Source organism: Falco naumanni, chromosome 13, assembly GCF_017639655.2.
Source record: "Falco naumanni isolate bFalNau1 chromosome 13, bFalNau1.pat, whole genome shotgun sequence".
In the NCBI taxonomy this organism is placed as follows: domain Eukaryota; kingdom Metazoa; phylum Chordata; class Aves; order Falconiformes; family Falconidae; genus Falco; species Falco naumanni.
Window position 1 is genome coordinate 28,532,274 of NC_054066.1, and position 13,907 is coordinate 28,546,180.

At 40.3% G+C, this 13,907-nt stretch overlaps 1 protein-coding gene across 3 annotated transcripts in view; it reads right to left on the reverse strand.

The window, feature by feature from the left end:
• The window catches only part of LEKR1 (leucine, glutamate and lysine rich 1), a 59,020-nt gene that overhangs the window by 13,003 nt on the left and 32,110 nt on the right, over window positions 1–13,907 (reverse strand). For all 3 annotated transcript variants that reach the window (XM_040613200.1, XM_040613198.1, XM_040613201.1), the window contains exon 6: window positions 1,158–1,239. In XM_040613200.1, coding sequence (XP_040469134.1) covers window positions 1,158–1,239 — 82 coding nt within the window. The remainder of the gene's footprint in view (window positions 1–1,157; window positions 1,240–13,907) is intronic.

Genomic DNA, 13,907 nt, shown 5'->3' on the forward strand with positions numbered 1-13,907 from the left:
AGAACTTATCCTTCTTTAAATTTCAGGAAAACACACAAAAAGATTGATGACAGCTAGTCTCGAGATTGGCACTGCTAGTTCATTACTTTTGGGCTTAATATTTGAAATGGTAATTTTTATTTTCAGTAGTGAATTATAAAGTGCAGCTCTTTCTGAATGGTACTCTAGGCTATATGCAAGTAACAAGCACTTTAAATATAGGGAAGTATCTGGAGCCTGGATCCCACAGCTTTCAGAGGTGACGACAGGTCCCACTGAGCCCCGCGGTGTCCAGATGGGACCCTGCGAGGTGCCCGGCCCTATTCTGGGTGCCCGATACAGCTCCCATGAAAGCCAATGGAGGGCAGCCCCTGGGCACGGGGAACCGGGCAACTCCCCTGCATGGCCCCTGCTTGGCCATTAGAAGAGTATCCCAGGAGAACAAGGTGCAATAGCCCAACAACATTTAAGAAGAGTGGCACCGCTGCAGGTGCCGCACCTTTTGAGTGGGCTGAAAACTGAGCAAGTTGAGTTTTTCAGTCTGCCTGAGTGCTCTCTTTTCACTCATGGTGCTTCAGTTAGCTCCAACAAGTTTTGATGACATTCTATTTTTGCTTTATTAATTTACATTTTGCATACTTCTACTTGAAACCATGGGCACAACACAGTAAAATTACAAAATGCAACAGCATACTGCTGCATGGGGGAAAGTCACAGCAAATTTCCATTTTGGGGGGTGGGGGGCAAATAAAAAAAGAAAACATAGCCACTCATTAAATACTGAAGTTTCTGATTAGTTTTATCGCACCCTTCCCTCCATCCAAAACCTACAATGTAAATTACTACTTTCCACATACATTTTTAGTCCGAAAGTTACATGAATTTCACTAAATGTATCCTACACTTGTGTGTTAAATGAAGTGTTGAACTGATCTGACTTAACCCTCCTCTTTCCTGTATCATTAAACACAGTTGGAGGAAGAAAACTCTGCTTCCACAAAGAGACATACTCAGTCAGGTTGTTAGAAATACAGACTGTGTAACACGAAGATAAAATATTTTCTCTGTCGGTCATAACCTTCTCAAATCATTATGACAAGCAAAGCTCTCTGCAAAAAAGTGGTCTGGTTACAGCTTTATGCGCAGTGGCAAAACAATCAAGCAAACAGAAAACTTACATCAACAGCTTTTTGTAGTGGTCCATCTCGGCTGTCACTTTCTGCAGCTTCAGTCCAATAGTCTCTACTTGATTTGTTAAATCTGAAAGCAAAAAACATGGGTTTCATGTCTGTATTTGTACTAAAATAATTCACTTTTATACAGAGTGTGTATTATTTGCATCTCAGACATGCAGATCCTCACTGCCACCTCAAACAGGCAAAAGTACATCACAGCACTGGCTCTGAACAGCACAGAATGGCCATCTGTGAAAAGTACAGGTTTATGACTTGTAACATTCGAACCGATTTCTCACTGCTTACAAGCCATATAACCCAGTTCCTTAGATTTTCTTAAGAATAACAAATTACTTCTATTGAAAAGGTTGGAATGCTGTTGCACCACTGTACACTTCACTTTGGAACAGTCTTCCCATTTCTATTCATACACTAGCAGAGACTGGCTTTATAGCACAAAGCTGGGTTTTGTTTCTCTGGGTTTTTTTATCCTACCAGGAAACATCAGATTCAACTAAATGTAAATGTAAAAATGCTTTTAATCATGTGGTTTGTACATAAAGTTGAGAGCAGAAGCATGCAGGAGGGCCGACCTGAAAATAACTTGCTAATGCTACTTGATATGACATTGAGCTGACTTAATGTACTATTTATTTTGTCTTAGACTCTCTTAGCTACATGTTATTTTTCAGAACATATCACCTATCAGTTTCAATCAGCCACTGTCTTTTTGCCAGTATATACCCCAGTTCTTTTAATCTGTACAATTAATTTCATTATCTTTTTATTTTTCCTCCACTTAAAAAATCTTCTGAAGAAAACAACAAGCAAAGATACAAGAACTGTTAAATATCACTCCTTCTGCACAGTGTCATGTAAATGAAAAAGTGATATTTAATCCCAGCACATGCTTCTGATTTGCTAGCTTACAAACCTCTGAGTAAGCCAGGTCTCCCCAAACATGGTGTAGCAGGACAGCCAGCCATCAGTTTGCACTTGTGGCACAGCACCCAAGCATTTTGTTGCACACAGGTTACAAGCAAGTGCTGTGCAAAAATACAGGCTGGTAGGAACAGAACAAACATTCTCACCACTTGCAACTAAATCTCTTTGCTTACAGGCGCAAATCAATTTTAAAAGCTTACTTAAAATCCCTTAGCGACATGTATTAGACCATCTCAAAGAACACAGTAACAATTCAAACTTCGCCACCTTCTTAAACAGTTAAGTATCAGAGAAATCTCATCTAGTTTTGTGTGGCATAATAGTATTTTTTCTTTTTAAATCCTAAGCAAAGTCATAACTTCAAGAGTTGAAGTCCTATAAACTGACGTAGTGGCACATATCTTAATCTGATTCTCATCTTAATGAACGTATCTAAATATGCTCATCAACAAGGACAATTGGCTTTCAAGAAAACCTAAGAATTAACTGAAATCAAAGTTGCCTCTATAGAAAAGGCAGCATCATAAACCACATGAGGAAAACCAAAATGTATGATAGAACATCACAACAAATCTAGAAGTGGAAGAAAAAACAACATTTTCCCTCAAAACATAACAGCAAGCTAAATGAGCTGTCTTCCTCTCCAAAGGTGAGCCTCTACGGAGTCCAACCTCTCCATCTTCAAAGGTCTCCAAGAAGCCAAAGCTAACTGATTCCTGTTCTTAAATTTATCATTTCTGACATAAGAATGCAGTGAATTTTTGTAACTTGTCCTGTGTGCCTATTTCAGTCATTTCCAGCAACTCTTATGATGATGGATAATCCCAGAGCGGGATTTCCTGCCGGCGATCCCCCACGTCACACCTTATTTTACTAAATCCTACTAAATGAAAGATTCCCATACTTTCAATAAGGGGAAAAGGAAAGCTGTTCATTATCTCAGACTACAACAACAACAACAAAAATCAGGGAGAGAATTATATAAAGTACATCCTATCTGTCAGATACATTCTCAAACTATCAGCGTTTATAAAGAGCTTTTTAAAGAAAAAGTTTCTTTGGGCTTGACTAAACTCTTGCAAAAGAGAGAAGTTAATTATAGAAGCACCTTCTACACCACCTGCCACTGACGGCAAACAAATAAAATATATTTTTGCATAATATACCATTGCCATTGTGTTTATACATTTCAGACACAAAAATACTAATGCAGTCCTGCATTCATTTTCACAGCCATAAACAGACATTGCCACAGCCCTAATCTTTTAACATTTCTACTCTGATTCATATCAGCCAGAGTCTACATAATTAAATGAGCAAATAGAAGACTGTAAGTAGATACTCAAGAAAAAGAGCCTTTTAGTAAATGAGAACAGATGCACACAGAGCACTGCTCATTACAAGCCCTGATCAACAGAAGCGAACAGACCTGGACATCACAGATCCTATGGAGTTAATCTGTTCATGTTTTTAAGCATGCAGGGGATGCTGATAGCACTGCCTCAGACAGATGTCATCCAAGTTTATTTTTTGGCTCCTTGAAACAGTTCAACCTACTCCATGGAACATAAGACATCACAGAAAATGCATGTTTTGAACAGGTTGAAAAGAACAGTATTGCTGGGAAAAAATAAAAAGCATGTTTAATCACCATGTATCGTTTACATCAGTATCACACTGAAAAATAGTGTGTGTGTATACATATATATAGACACACACACAAAATTATACATATAGAACGAAATCAACAGTGTTCCACGAGAACCAGCAATTAGAGGGAAAGTCTAAAATTATTTACTTCCAGTCATTATTTATGTTATTTTTCCAGTGCTTTTGCAGGGTATTAACTCCTAAGATGTTAACATTGTCAAATTATAGTGAAATATAGCAAATGGCAATTCACGTGGCATTTTTCCTGTCCTGGATTTGGAAATCCAGGAGTCCATAATGATATGCTGTCCTTAAAAAAAACACAAAACCCAAAACAGTATCCTTGAGATTATGCAAGTAATTTATCTCATCTGGAAATGCAGGTGAAAAATCCGAGAGAAAAACCCAGCCCAAAATGCATTCCAATGAGAAAAGCAGCCCCTTCCAGCAGAACCAGGGCTGTGAAGGGAAGCACAGCAAACCCTCTCCCAGCCTGGAAAGGCTCTGCTTCATCATTTGCATTCTGTACTGTATTTTCCATTCAGGGATGATGCTATCTGCACATAACTGACAACATTCTGGGCAATTTGGAAATTGCATATATTAAAAGAGGAAGGACATCATAAATATAGATAATAATTCACTCATATTTACTCATATTCCTACCACTAACAATTAACTATCTATATTCAGTTAGTAAAGGATACTTACCATTTACACCAGACTTTCAGAAACTTAAAAGAATCAAAAGAAGCAATTTGATACAGTTCTATCTGAGAGCATCATATGTTGGCATTTTGACAAAAAGCCTCAGAAATCCATAGGGACTGACTCTCGCCATCATACAGGAAGAAGACACTTCTAGCTTTGTGGTGAAGGATGTTTTTCCCATGACAATATTGAAAAGAAAGGGAAAGTGAAAAGGTCTGGCAACAGTGAAATTAAGCCTCACACATAAATCAACCTACAGTCTGGCAAAAGTGAAGTTAAACTCCCTTTGTGCTCCATCCCAAGTGGCGTTTATTACCTCCACAGACCAGCCCCTGCCCCATTTCCCCAGAGGCCAAGAGTAGGTTCTGTACAGGGTCAGGAGAACAGCAAGGATCTGTGTGGTTCCACTTGTATGGCCATGCAGTCGGTGGGGGGAGAGCCAAGACCTCTCAGGAAGACTGTATCGACACTGTCAAGAACACTGGTCCCAGCAGCAGGCAAAGAATACATTCCCACCACAAACACAGCACAGCAACAGCTGAGCTAGGACAGGCTTGAGGTAAAGAAGGAATAGTCAGCTCTAAAGAGGCATTGCCCCAGGCATCACCTCCCCCACCCCTCTGCTCAGCAGCAGTAATCCTACTTAACTTTGCCGCACACTATTCAGCTAAACCTTGGTTTAGCTTTTTGCATCTGCTCTCGCCATCCCGCCTCATCCCATTACGACTGTATGTTTTCTTGTACAATGAGTTAAGCAATCAGCATCTTTACAGGCATTAGAAAGAAAACTAAAAGAAAAAAAGAAAGAATAAATCAAATTGTTTCAGATTCTACAGTTTTTCAGTATTCCTCATAGCGCCACTTCTAAGCTGGGTACGACCAACAACTAGCATTCAGCAGTAAAAAAGGACTGAAGACTGCTGACCTTGACTCCTAGAGGAAAAAGAGACGGAGACTGGTACCTTCTCTTCCTGTACTCAAATTAGGGAATATTCCCAGCTTTTCACGGCTGCACTCCTCTTCTGATGTACTGGATCCTGACTACACCTGGGATAATACTTACTACAGAACCGTTAGCCTGCATTTACCCCTATTTGTCTCTGCCATTCCTGTGATACCAAGACCTCAGGTGCTTTGGCTTGACTGTGCTCCTCAAATTGACAGAAGGTGGTCTGAAGCTCTTCCACGGAGCTACTGTCAACAGAGCCCAAAGTCTGATGGTAGCGCATGGCTGCAATAAATGGTGAGGGTAGCTTAACTGCTCATTAAAACCACTGGAAATCAGTGGTTTATAATGCTTCAGTACCCTCTCACTGTTTCGGTTTTGTGCCTGGAAAGCCAGCCACATTTTCCCTCAGTTCCCTGGGAAAGAGCCACTGAGTATCCATGCTTGCTGTTGAACAGAACCCATAGAGATAAATCACTGACAAGTTACGACTATTTAAAAAACGTGACAGTGTTCTTGCCAAAACTTCCTCTCAGCTGTTTTAAAGGTTTCTCTGACAAACCCCCATTGTAATCAAAGCCATGCAGTCACTATGTTATCTAAGTCCCGTTATCTGCAACAAAAAACTGCACAATGACACCGGACCAAGCTGCGACGTTTGCTGCTCGGAGTTGGCATCTTCACCTTCTCTCAAACGGGAAGTTGTGGCCAAGTACACAGAGGACAGATTAGACCACCTGCAGTTACTTTTGCTTACTTTAGTTTCTTCAACTGGGCATTCTTCAGGAATGTATTGTTCTATACACTTTTCCAAAGCTGAACAATTCAACTTTAATTTCCTGTCATTCATCCTGACATTGCCTTACGAAGTAAACTGCTCTGAATGCCTACAGAAAAAGGAGGAACTTTGGCTTCGCACACCAAGCAGATGTTAGAAGGAACACGTGGGAACAATCTAACATTGACAACAGCTAGTTCTACTGCAATGAGACTGCTTTGCTAAAACAGATTAAGACCAAATTACTGTAGATCAATACCACAAAAAGCAGAGCCCTTTGCCTTTCTTTGCATGAGATGGCTGCTGCAGAGAAGTTTTTCACAAACTTCTTTTTTTACTTTTTTTTTTAAATGCTATTATAGGAGATCTTTAGCAACTATTAACAACTGTGGTCTTTTTTCCTCTTTCTAGACGTAGGAGAATGGACACAAGTTCTGGAATGAAGGAAAAAGAAAGGGATAATGCTTATTTTGGTTCTAGTACTTTGGGTGGTCTCTTTCAGGTCTGTTTCTTCTTTTACTCAATTTGTTTTGAGAAATTTTCATAATGACTGAGCATTGGACAGGAGTTTTTCATGAGGGAGTAAATGGATTCAATTACATGGCTGGTTTCTGCAAGCCTTCTCTAGAGAGAGTTCCCACCAAAGTCAACGGGAGCTGCTTAGCAGAAAGTCTGAGGGATCACACTCACGCCCACAGAGACTAAATCATATAGATTTCAGTGAAGTTCAAAAAACATAGTAAAAATGAGGAAATTAATAAGGAGAATGATAACACAAACAGAAACTTATGCTGAAAACTTGCTGAATACAGCAAAATAGTCACATGCTTATGCAAAAATGTTCTCCCGTAATAAAAGTAAAGCTTATCGCAAAATATGCAAAACCAACAAAAAGCATTTACGCTTTGTAATACCAATATTCATTTTAAGTCTTTAAGTACCACCACATTCTAAAGAATCTTCAGTCCAAATCCATCTCAGTATCATTCACGTTTAATTTCACTTATCTTTGTGATTCATAATGAATCTTACCATAATCATAAACGGCCAACAGTAACCTTTCAGGCAGCACATGCGACCAGCCCTGCCTTCAGGGACAAAAGGCAGGTAAGGGCAGAGACTGCGTCCTTTGCACCTCTGTGTTTTAGCAGTATCATATTCTCCATAAAGCGAGACTCTGTTGTGATAAGGACAGAGACTGAGGGGGCACAGCACAGAACACGCACAAAGAAAAGATGTGAAGAACCAAAGAAAAAGAACCACAATTGTTGACTGTTTCCTATTATTTGAGTGAATTCCCATAGATACAGCCTGTAGTGTCTGCAAAACACCGAGCACAGAGTCTGCCCAGAAGTGGGTTTCAGGAATTTAGCCACCCAGCTTGCATCCTCTTCAGCTGCCCGGCCAACAGCACCATGCTGAATGAAGGCTCCAGTTCCTGCTTTGTAAATAGCAACAACTGATAAAGTTTCCAGTAGAAAGAAAAAAAAAAAAAAAAAAAGCACTGTGAACTGTATTCACATTGGGTAAGCAGCCACTCTGAAAGCCATCAACTTTGCAGCTAATTCATAACAGAATCACACTGATACCAGTTCAGAAGCACATGCAAATGAACAGTAATTTTCTACTTTTCCTGCAAAACCTACAAAACAATCCCAAGATACCTTCTGAAAAGTTTGGTTTCATCCAAATAAAAGCTCAGTGTTTTATACACATGTAGGAAAAGGAAGACTATTTACCAGTAATTAGGCTTTCTGGAGAGGTTAACACGCATAGCTCACATAGATAGTGCTGTTGAAGACACGCAGACCCTAGTCGTTACTCAAGACCCTTTTGCCTTAACAGCATCAGCTCAGCTGCTGGTAGACAGAAACTCAACAGCACGGTTCCGTTTAGATCAATGCCAGTCACGGTATGAATCTGTTCTGTATCACTAAGTCTCTGTCTTAAATGACTGTGCCTACCTAAGAATAAATGCATGTCTATAAAGTTCGCCTGGTTCCCATTTCAGAAATACAGACCATTTCTTACTACCTGGCTGGGGACTGCAAACAAGTGGATTTGCTACTCCTAACCACTATGCTACAGCACAGAGAACACAGCACAGGGAGAAGGCAGTTTCATTTTTCCTTCATTTAAACCTGGTTTGGGGAACAACTGGTAGGTAGTTGAGTTTAAACAAGACGAGCTCTGACTCATCATACTGGTCACTGATAAGGAAAGAGCCGCTGGGCAGTCCCGTTCGTGCTCTCACCAAGAGGCAGAAAGGCTGCGTAGGCTGCATCTACTGCCTTCCAGTCCTGCTCGCGAGAAATATCTAGTCTCAGTGCATGTGTGCCAGCACCACACAATTACTTGCAGAAGAATCATGGATTACAATATTTTTTATTTTATCAAGCTTTATAAAATTCTCATGATGATTCAGCCAGGTACAGATGTGCCAGGCAGATGGCTGCAAGGGACCTCTGCAGCCTGCACAGCTCACCCTCCTGCCCAGAACCTGGTCCGGTTTTGCCAGCAGTACTGCTACCTGTGGTTTTATTCAGCTGAGCTTTGCAGACCCCCAAGGCTGGGGACTCCCCCAGGCAGCCTCTTCCCCACTAGACTGTGGATCCACCACCTTCCTCTCTCCCCTCCAGGCACTCCCAGACTGCCGTTGGGTTGCCTCTTGCCCAGCCAGGAAAATGTTCTCATCTTGGGAACAATGTTTTTTAAAGACTTGGTCTATACATATATGAAGCCTGTGGGACACTCCTTGTGTTATCTCAGATCAAGATAATATTTGTCACAGTGGCAGACTGAAGGAAACCTCCCTGAGGGTGGGGGCGGGGAGAAGCATCCTTTCGGGAAAGGGCGAGCAGCAGTCAGGCTCTTTTGGGCACAGAAGGGACTGGCTGGAACGGAAACTCAAAACACAAGAGCCACAATATTGCCATAGAAGAACTGAGGGAGAGGGGGAGCAGGGCAAATGCAGCCCAGTAACATTGCAGGGATGGGCAGAAAGAAACAGAGAATCCAGGGGGTCGGGAAAACACTGGCAGCTCAAACCCAGAAGATGGTCAGGAGACTGAAATGGAGACAGCATACAGCTCCCTGGCCAAGGCAGACTGGAACCTGGCTCCTCTTGCTAAATTTCTCCAGTATTCTAAGAAACAGGAGGTTGATAGGCATTCTTCAAAACCTACTAAATAACCACTCCTCATAACAGCAACCTATGAGGCCCTGAATATTGGCTGATAACCTGTGTCAAAAGGGGTATTTAATTTTTCTTAGAACATTAATGCCAGACCAAATTCGGATGTACACTTAACACAGATATTTTTAAGTACATTTATTTTAAAAGCATAGTAGAGAAGCTGTGGGAAATATGGAATAAATATGTGAAAAATTACTGTGTCACAGTAGGAATAATTTGCCTCACTGTGTGTTTCTAAGGAGACTGTAGAAGTGAACTAAACACTCAAAGTCCTTGCACACACAGAATGCAACTATTTATTTTTATTTATAATATTTCATGTACTATGTTCTCTACGATAAAATATTTTTTGTATACCCAAGAAAGCACTTTAATTTGTGAGGCACAAGCACAAGTCTGTCTGGAAGGAGCCCAGGGATGGACTCCAGCTGAATAGATGTATATCCTTTCTGGAGACCTGAGCAGCACCACCAGGAAGTCTCTAAATCACTGAAAGCTGCCAGGAACTGGGAGGATGTGCCAGAAAAAGGAGTGCTTGTTTCTTATCTCCCCCAGCATATGTTGCTGACCACTGCCAGGACTGGGCTTTCTGGACTTCTGGTCTGAACTAGTATGTTAGTTCTTTCATGTTTGTGTATCAAACAAGCATTGAAAAAGTATGAGGAGGGACCAGATTCTAAACAGTTTTGAGTGGTACAAATCTAGAACGCCCTCAGTACCCTCAAAAGAAGAAGCCAGCAACTGCATGCACCATGCAAATATGACAGCAATCTTCTCCAAGACCTTAAGAAGTGCTTAATTAGAGAACCAATGCTATCTCAGCAAACCCCGCTCCCCTCCTCTTCTCCCGGCTCCCTGAGGGCACAAGTGACATGCTACAGGCACTTCTGCAGTTAGAGGGATTGCTTACATGGTATTTGCTCAGCCACAGCCAGGGTTCATACTCCAGCATCAAAGGATTTGGCCCTTAAGCCTGAATTTTCTGCATATGTTCCTGCCCTTTTGAACCCAAACTAATTTGGTTATGTCAGAACTGTTCCTACATACCTGCTTCTCCTACGTATTAAAATCAATTTGAAATACTGTCACTTACCTATTGGCTGGGAAAACTGAAGGTGAGAAAATGGAGCTTCTGACCTTAATTTTCTCTGGAGACAGATTTATTTTTTTTTCCCCTTACTGTTTAGGCCAAGCACACGAAACAAAATATAATAAATATATTTCCTTTAACATGGATTCCTGATTTTTCTCAAGCAGCAAAATGGGGTCCTTTGTAACTAAATTATATTCAAACACAGCCTTATCCCAACACCTAGCCGAAGAGAACTAGGACACTATTCTTTCCATCATATCCATCTGTTTCCTCTCTCACTTTAAGAGACTGCTGAAAAGCGTTAATGAGCCATTGCTTCATCTAACCCATTTGTCACATTCTGTTCAAACACCAACACTGCATTCCCCAGCTCTCACCCTTCAAATTCTCAGTACCGCAGCTGGAATTAATTTAAAAAAAATTCTCAACAGTACTTGTAGTATAAATAGTGGATATTTGAACTGCAGCCTACCTAAAACTACAGGAAACTATTCTCTCTTTGGATTTTCAAAGCTCTTCAAAGCAGTCTTTAAAATGTCATTAAAGACACTTCATTTAGATGAAAATACTGCTCCTTCTTTCCATGAAGAGTTGCTAACATTCCCCACTTAAACTACCCAGCTACTCCTACAGCTGCCTACATTTTTCAATCACCTCTCATTAGCCTTATTATGTCAGCAGACCACTGCTAAGTTTATATTTAGTAACTTAAGTAGCCTATGAAGCAGTAGCATCAAAAGATTTAAAGACAGATTTCATGTGCATAGCTGGCAATTTAATCCCATACAGAGCTAAACCTGTAACTGTAAATGGGCTGAAGAAAAACCACAATAACTTTGTGACGACAAATTATTCTGTATCTGTGATTAAGTGGAGGAAAGGGTTTGGCTGGTAATAAAAAAAATAAATTGAAAGCACAGATATCAGCTCCTCTCTTCTAGAAGCATGTGCTATTGCAGCTCTTCTGCTGCTCCCAACCCTAAGAATACAAAGACCCTATCGCAAGGCATTATTGATTTTTCTTTTTTTGAGTCTACTTGATTAGACAATTATTCACCAGACCTTACCCTGCATTGAGCATTTTTCAAGACCTGTCATCTCTAGCTAACTGGATGACACATTGTGAGTCTGAGAAGTGGTACAAAACCAGCACTCAAATTCACCTCTTTGGCAAAATCTAACTCACTCACAAAGACAATCTTTGGAAAGACATGAAAAGCACAGGAACAAAGAAAAAACAGTAGAAACTAACGCTTAGTTTCAGCTTTGGCAAATGACTGCTATCATATGAAATACTCAACAATTTACAATTCTATGATAAACACACAAAACATGAATCTTCAAAATATTGGCTGCAGAAAGGAAAATTATTTCAGAACACGTAAATCACAAATCCTGGTAGCTGGTTTTTTTTTTCCTTTTTCTGAAGCATTGAACTATTTCAGCACTGGAAAGGGACATCAGCTGGAAAATACTTTGTGGGTAAAAAAAGCAAACAAAACCAAAACACTAATACACCCGCCCACCCCCCAAGCCATGGACACTCTAAATCTGTCTGATTTCCTACACATTGACTTTATACGATAGAAATCCACTAACTGGAATTGATTTTCACTAAGATCAAGTGAGGCAATTGTTTGTTTGCACTATTTTATTTTAATACAGTGGCAAACTCATGTAATATTAGATGCCTGTTTCGTGAAGAAAATCATGTTTTATATTTCAAAGAAAGCATTTTTATCATTGGGGCATTAGCCAGCTTTATTACCCCATTCCAGCAATGAGTTCCATAGAGACAGACCTCTTCAAATGCATACGGATTTGTGTTTTACTGATCTACTCAGGAAGGGTAGACTAAAAATGCCTGAGCTAGCGTCCTTTCTGCCTTGAAATCTCCTTCTGGACATCCACACTGCTACTTAATAACTGATTTATTATGAAATAACTGCTACTTTTAAATTTTATTTTTATGAATTAGAAAAAATGCCTCACATAAAACATCAGCCTGCTTAGCTGGTACTTTAGCTGCTCATTAAGATTTTGCAGAATCCTAATATTCTGTATGAATTCCACATATGAAGTTTTACTTGTGTTTTCTCCATAAAATGTCTCTTACTTCAAGTTTTACTATACGCAGTTTAAAAAAGAAGCCTGATGTGCAAAATAAGGAAATTGTGAGTCACACAGCACAGCGTGATAAGCAGCCATCACAGTGACCCTTCTGCTCAAGTATTACACCACTGGGATGCCTGAGATCCAGTCACACTAACCACCGAGATAACTTTCAGTGAACCAGTTACATACGGCCTTTTCTTTTGTTTTCTTTTTCAAATCCCTCTTCTCTGGAAATGTATTTTAAACGGGTGAGTGAGCAGAGAAGGAATGTGGCAGTGCACTTCACAGACTTCTTGAGGGACGGAGCAGCTCTGTGCATTTTCAAATCTCTTTATAAACATAAACAAGCAGCTTCCTTTGAAGTGGACAGGAAAAAAAAACAAACCACAAAACAAAACAAAACCATAGATGTTAGTTCTTGGCTAGGTCTCCTATCAATGCTAGCAGTGGAAAACAATTAATAGAGATATATGTATGGATAAAACTTTTTCAGAATATTCTAACAGTTAGGCTTCTTTCATGCCTTCACTTTCAGCTGTGTCACATCAAAGTGAAAAATAATAATTTAGTTCAATAAATCCCAAGCTTTTTCTCTCATCAAAACCAGAACTCTATAGTTGCTCAAATTACAAAACCAGCATAACTGGTGAGAGCTGAATCACAAGCGTCCTCCCCAAATTACCTCAGAGAAGGATTCTGGATGACAGCAGTAATTTTGGAAAGTTAACAGTGTTTACATTCATCTATATTGCAATTCCCTACAGAGATCAACAAGCTTACTAGATTATAAGCAAGTCTTGTTAATATTGTTCAGAAGAAAAGTTAGCGAGCGCTCACTCCTGGAGGCACCCTGAGGCAGGACGGAAGAAATAAAGGCAAAAGGAGGCATGTCCACAAATTCCAGTACGTGGCACCAGTCAGTCTCAAACATCCAGCCATCAGAGGGGTATTCTATCCTATTGCTACAAAACTACAACATACAGCTTCTTAAACCACGAATGTGGCACAGAAAAAAAAAAAAAGTAGAAGCATAATCAAGCAGTGGTGCTGATACAGATGTAAATCCACAGAATTTATGGGGACAGAGTAAAATTTTCATCAGAAGCAGGTAAAGGGGAGACTTTCATCAACCTTTCTTTTGGTATTGGTAAATAACGTTAGCTCCTTGCGACAGCACAGGTTTGGAAGTGAGCTGTGGTTTGTGTGAGACTAAGGTGCCAGGATAGCAGGAGGAGAGGACACTTTGCAGTCCCATTGCTGTTGACACCTTTGAGCTGCTCCAGCGAAATGCCAGGCACCATCATGCTTCTCACTGAAGA